This window comes from Colossoma macropomum, unplaced genomic scaffold (assembly GCF_904425465.1).
Source record: "Colossoma macropomum unplaced genomic scaffold, Colossoma_macropomum, whole genome shotgun sequence".
Taxonomy (NCBI): Eukaryota; Metazoa; Chordata; class Actinopteri; order Characiformes; family Serrasalmidae; genus Colossoma; species Colossoma macropomum.
In genome coordinates, this window is record NW_023494794.1 from 30,054,130 (window position 1) to 30,061,057 (window position 6,928).

General features: G+C 39.3%; 1 protein-coding gene across 1 annotated transcript; it reads right to left on the reverse strand.

The window, feature by feature from the left end:
• Positions 1-1,740: 1,740 nt before the first annotated feature.
• Positions 1,741-6,422, reverse strand: LOC118814959 (cystatin-B-like). The gene is made up of 3 exons (XM_036580871.1): positions 6,260-6,422; positions 3,824-3,925; positions 1,741-2,050 (listed from the first exon to the last, which is right to left on the reverse strand). The coding sequence occupies exons 1-3, from the start codon at positions 6,326-6,328 to the stop codon at positions 1,922-1,924; spliced, it is 300 nt and encodes a 99-aa protein (XP_036436764.1). The 5' UTR covers positions 6,329-6,422; the 3' UTR covers positions 1,741-1,921.
• Between the last annotated feature and the right edge of the window lie 506 nt (positions 6,423-6,928).

A 6,928-nucleotide genomic window follows, 5' to 3' on the forward strand; every position in this document is an offset into this window, starting at 1 on the left:
TTTTTCCTCTTAAGTACAAACTTACTTATGGCTATGGCATCGCTGGGGCTCAAACTCACAACCTCCTGTTGGGGTGACAGCTTAGTCCAGTGCACCACTCAGGAACACATGAAGCAGCTCAGTCTACAAATGTTTAAAACACTGGAGAAAATATTTGTTGTTTTGACTTTAAGGCAGAGCACAGTTTCATGTGGTGCAGCTGTCTAACAGTTCATCCCAACATCAGGAGCTTGTGAGTTTGAATCCCAGCAACATCACAGCTGTTCATATCTGAAGCCTAGAAGGAAAACTGTGTGATAGAAGGAGCGCCAGCTAGTGGGGAAACTGAGTTAAACACACCACTTTGATTTTGTTTATCTAACTGAGATGCAGACTTAGAAACAGTAGCTGGGAGAAGTTTTGACTCAGCTAAGAAGTTTGAGTTGTGTGAACTCTGGTGTCCTTAAGTTGAGTCAACTCAAGAAAAGCCATGGAATCAGTTACTAGATCATTTTAAGTTGAGCTGACCTCTCATTTTTACAGTGTGTTTGTTTAATTACTTCCAAACCCGTCCTCATGGGAGTCCAGTATTAATAGTAGCCAGGAGCCACACCCACCATAGCAGCGCTGATGCTTCAGTGTCAGTAAATGTTTGTTTTATCAGCTGTTCTTCTGTAAAGTCTCTGTTCTAGTGCGGTTCTGCGCTCTTCCTCACAGTAACTGAGATCTTCCTCGTCTCCTCTTCTGTAGAGTCTCTGTTCTAGTGCGGTTCTGCGCTCTTCCTCACAGTAACTGAGATCTTCCTCGTCTCCTCTTCTGTAGAGTCTCTGTTCTAGTGCGGTTCTGCGCTCTTCCTCACAGTAACTGAGATCTTCCTCGTCTCCTCTTCTGTCTTCAGTGTGAGAAATGAGGAACAGTCACTCTTCACTCCAAACTCTTGGGAAACTGGGCGAGTTTTCAGATTTACAGATCTGCTGCAGCTCATTGTAAAGTTTTTCAGAGGAATCCAGGCAGAGTTACAGTTTCTAGGCTATGAAGGACCAACTGGGTGAACCAGTCTGCTACAGCGCCACCCTGAGGCAGAGCAGTGCTGCAGCTCTAGTTAGTTTAGAACACCAAAGACAGAAGCTGATTGTGGGGGAAGCAGATAAACAATCAGCTTTACTGAGTTTGCACTGAACACGTTTTGGAGCAACACATGCTGCCTTTTAGACACCGTCTTTTTCAGGGACATCCATGATTATCTCAACACAGCACACATTCTGCACAGCAGCAGGGCTGCGTGGTCAGAGAGTTTGAGTGCTAGACTAACCTGTCTGCAGTCCAGAACTGTCTCACACTGAAAAAGCCCATCGTATTGAGCTCAGAATATGAAAATGAAGGCTGAAATGAAAAGAGATGTAACACAGAGATAAACACGCTCCTGTATCCACCTTTTTTGGAGTGTGTTGCAGGCATCATATTTGGAATGAGTGTGTATTTACAAAAAATTTCAATAAAAAAAAGTTAATAAAGTGAAACATTAAACATTGTGTTTTTTTTTATATCATTTTAAGTTTAATTCAGGTCAAATGGAATTTATTAATCAGCGCTTTCTGTTTTTATTAGTATTTCACACACTGTCCCAACTTTCGGAATAAAGATAACAAATTGTGTAGTTACTCAGTTTTGTTGTATGAAAATAATCCTATTTTATCATTTCTTTCCAATGTCACACAATGTTGCCTCAGGGCAGCGTATCCCAAAAGGACCCCCTCACACAATTTTTTTTTTAAAATTGTTTTTTAATTTTAATAATCAGGTCCATTTCACACATGAACAGTGAATCATGTTAACTTTGGCCTCGTAATCTGTGAAATGGAGGCGTAAAAAGCATGTCTACATTTGCATATAAAGGAGGAACATGTTTTAGCTGATTTGTACTAGAACTGTTCTCTCTGCTTCAGAAGTAGACGATGGGCTCATTGAGAGCCTTTCCCGTTTGGACACTGTGCAGTTCCAGTTTGTGTCCAGCGTGAGGGAGACACTGGAACACCCTCAGGTGAACGTACTCCTCCCCACCTACATGCATCTGAGAGAGAGAGAGAACAACATTAACCCCTTCAAATCCAGGCTTATTACATACTAAAGCTGATTATTCAGTAACCACAGGGACTTCAGTGCAAACTGGCTGAGCTATTCTTAGATTATAGAAGTGGGTAATACAACCCCATTTCCAAAAAAGTTGGGACGTTGTACAGAAAGTAATCAAAAATAAAATGCAATGATGTGCAAATCATGTAAACCTTATTTTTAGGGAAAAACTCCAAAGACAACATATCAAATGTTGAAACTGAGAAATTTTATTGTTTTTTGAAAAATATTTGCCCATTTTGAATTTGATGCCAACAACACGTTCAAAAAAGTTGGGACGGGTCATGTTTACCACTGTGTTTTATCACCTCTTCTTTTAACAGCACTCTGTAAGCGTTGATAAAAGAAGTTTGATACAGGATTTCAGCTGCTCATCAGTTCTCCTTTGTCGTATTTTTCATTTCATAATGTGCCAAATGTTTTCAGTGGTGACAGGTCTGGACTGCAGGTAGGCCAGTTTAGCACCTGGACTCTTTTAATATGAAGTAATGCTGCTATAATACATGCAGAATGTGGTTTGACATTGTCTTGCTGAAATAATCAAGGCCTTCCCTGAAAAAGACGTCATCTGGATGCAGCATATGTTGCCAAAACATGTATATATCATTCAGCATTAATGGAGCTTGCACTAATGCCCCCTATACCATCATGAATACTGGCTTTTGAACTGTGCACTGATAACAAGCTGAGGGGTCTTTAGCCCAGAGGACACAGTGTCCATGATTTTGAAAAAAAGAATTTCAAATGTTGATTCGTTGGACCACAGGACACATTTCCACTTCCCCTCAGTCCATTTTAAATGAGCTCAGGCCCAGAGAAGGTGGCAGCATTTCTGGATCCTGTTTATATTTGGTTTCTTCTTTGCATTTTAGAGTTTTACTTTGCATTTGTGGACTCAGTCATGAACTGTGTTCACAGACAGTGGTTTTCAGAAGTGTTTCTGAGCCCATGCAGTGATTTCCACTACAGAATCATGTCTGTTTTTAATGCAGTGCTGCCTGAGGGCCCAAAGATCACGGCCAGCTAATACTGCTTTTTGGCCTTGACCCTTACATACAGAGATTTCTCCAGATTCTCTGAATCTTTTAATGATATTATGTACCGTAGATGATAAAAAGCAGAAGTTCTTTGTTATTTTATGTTGAGAAACGTTATTCTTGAATTGTTGCATTATTTGATGGTGCAGTCTTTCACAGAGTGGTGACCCCCTCCTCATCTTTACTTCTGAAAGACTCCGCCTCTCTTTTATACCTAATCATGTTACTGACCTGTTGCCCATTAACCACCAGGTGTTTTTGGAACATGTTTTTGGCATTACATTCAAAATGGGCATATTTTTTTCAAAAAACAATAACATTTCTCAGTTTCAACATTTGATATGTTGTCTTTGTACTATTTTCAATGAAATATGGGGTTTGCATGATTTGCATATCATTGCATTGTATTTTTAATTACATTTTGCACAGCGTCTTTTGGAAATGGGTTGTATAATACAACAACACATCTGATTTCACAGCAGTGAGAACACAAAATTCAGATCAGGTGTTCAAACTTTATGTTAATTATGAATGTGTGCCTGTATTAATTTCTGTGGAAGTCAGGAGACAGCCCGGTGAACTGGCCACACCCACCAGCACAGTGTTTTGGGTAGACTGTCAGTATTTAGCGTCTCTCTCTTAGTAAATCTGCCTCTAAGACTTAGAAGCTTCACCTTGATGAAGTAGTTTGTTCCAGACACAACTTGGGTGGCGAACGATTTGGCGACAAAAACCTCAAAGGTCCTCAAAGTCTTCTGCTCCACCTGCTGCTTCACCTGAAACAGCAATAGGATAACATTAACCCCTTAAAGGCCAGGGTTTGCCAGCAGGTCAAAAGTTTTATTACACACGTCTGTAATCTGAGAACAGCTCAGCCTGTTTGTACTGAAGTCCCTGTAGTTACTGAATAATAAGCCTCAGTATGTAATAAGACTGAGAATTTAAGGGGTTAACCTGCATTTCAGCACCCGTCTCACTAAACCTCCCCATAAAGGTTTAGTTTATCATAAAATCGCTGTGTTGATGCATTTTCTTCAACACTCAGCTTCATGTTCATCAGTGCGTCGTCTTGCTATGAAGGGCAGGTTTTGTCTGAATAAAGATTTGACAGTTTTCTTTTCCAAACTTTTATGAAAAGCACATTCTGAAGAATTGAGCTTCTTTCCATTGTTCTCATGTGGAAAAAATATAGAGATATGTATTTTTATATATTTGCAATACATTTCAAACACTCTGCAGTCGATGCTGAAATACATTCCAAACTGTAAAATGTATTTCAGAATATTTTGCCATATTAACCAAATATATTTTAAAATGCGTTTATTTTAAAATGTTTGTGGAAATATTTCACATAGACAAAAAGTAATGTAAATGTTTTTATCAAATCCATCTGAAAATGTATGAAAGTAGCCAAAATCCTGTCTGATGCTCTTCCCTGTCTGATACCTGATGAATCTGTGTTCCAGTATCTTCATTGATACTGTGTGAAAATGCAGTTATGATCTGATATCTTGTTTATGTGAAATACATAGTGTGTGAGAGTCTCACTGTAGATGTACATGGTCAATGCATGACTGTTAGCTGTATTACTGTAACACTGTTTTGCTGCAGGATCCAGTATTTAAACTCCTACGTAGTGCACTATGTAGGGAGCAGGGAGCTGTTTGAGATTCAGCCCCAGTGTCAGGAGAGGGCACTGCTGGACTGGTGCTAAATAAGACTCGTGGTGGTGATTTAGTGACAAAAAGTACTTATAAAGTGAACGTTTTTGCAGTAAACAGTGCTGTGATTTCATATGTTCATCATTATATGACAAAAAGTTAAAAAGTTGATGAAATGACCGCAATGGGTGACCGAACGTTCTCCTCAGCGTCCATGGTGGCTTGCCAACGATACCGCACTCTAAAAGAACTAGATTTCTGGACAGAATGCTTGCTTATGTTTACTATTATTAATGATAAGTGAAATTTTGTGTGTTTTATCATATTTTATGTTGGCCACCGTTTTATAAAAGCAATAAGCCACTTGAACAGGTTTTAAAACGGTCAGTTACTGCAAACCAACAAAAACATGACCATCTGTGGTTTGAGAAGCTCCCTGAGTTCCCATCCACTCACACACTCTCACTGACCCGACACACCCAGATCAGCACAGTGTTTAGGTGTGTGAACAGCAGTGATCTGTTCATCTCTAGATGAGTCTGAGTAAGAAGAGAGAGTGATGAACACAGTCAGTGTGAGAACTGAGCTCACACAGCCCAGTCGAACATTCCTGACCGTGGCTCACTCACTCTCCTCACACAGGAGCTGATAACAGGTCAAACACAGAACTGCTGACACACAACAAACCACAGTTATTTAACCTCTGATATGATGAAGGACACAAGAGCAAGATCACTCTTCAGCTGCTCCTCACACACTACTGTCAAAGCACTGACTGAGGACTTCACAGTGGATGCTGAATAATTCATAGTAGATACTGAATAATTTGTAGTAGATACTGAATAATTCATAGTGGACACTGAAAAATTCATACTAGATACTGATTAATTCATAGTATACACTGAATAATTCATAATGGATACTGCATAATTCATAGTAGTTACTAAATAATTCAGAGTGGTTGCTGGACAGCTCAGCCATGGCCAATTTATGAGCAGTCTTTAGTGATTTTATGATGGCCATTTAGACATAAAATGCTGTTTTGAGGATGATTTAATTGATAAAAGACAGGATTCAGATATAAAGTAGTGGTGTTAAGGTTAACGTGTTCATAACACAGTTCACACGATTTTATATTCAGGTTCAAGTTGACTTTCTGAAAGTAATAAATACATTCATTACTCACAAAGCTATAATACAATGCACGGCTCTATAAATGGAAACAGATCTCGGTTTATGGTGATATTTAAGCAAATAAGACTGTGATTAACTGCACAAAATAATGTGATTAGTTATTTTAATCATTTAACAGCCCTAATATGAAGTCATTTACAGCAGAACGTTCCTGTTTCGCAACATTGTGGAGAAATGAGGCTGTACAACATCTAAACACACACATTCACACACACATCCCAACAAACAGAGAGCAGAGAAACGTCTCATACTCACCTCATCGCAGATCTTCTGGACCTCAGGGGTCGCAGGCTTCTCCGGTCCAATACCTCCAACTTTGGACATGGTGGTCAGCACAGGTCTCAACTACAACTACTAACAACTACAACTAAACAGGATCAGCTCCGGCTTAAATAAGCCACCACTTCCTCATTTCTGCTGATCTGCTGAGCATCATTTGATCTGAATCATCAGAGTCAAAAATGCCACGTCCTCATGAGTGTTGTAAGAAACAGACACAAAGCAATTTAAAAAATAAAGTAAAAACGTGAATAATCAGACGGTGCAACACTGAATATGTTGTAAATATCTTTAATATTGCAAAAATGTAGTTTAAAAATATGTATATGTGTTTTTATACTGAAGAGCACCCATTTAGTCGGCACCATCTGGTGGATGTGTGAGTAATTACAATGCTTAATTCATCCCTCTCATTTTAGTATCTTCTGCTTGGAGAGATTCCTAAAGACTTTTTTGCTGAGAGATCAACAATTCAGATTTTGGTTTTATACACAGGTAGAAAAACTGGTTCTCTAGAGTGACGGAGCTCCATCCGATTCCTTTTTGTGCCCAGACATCACCAGTCTATCTGCATGTGTTGCCGTGGTAACACTGTAGGGGTCAGTAACTACGTAGCTACGCTGTTGTTGTGGATTTCAAACGTGG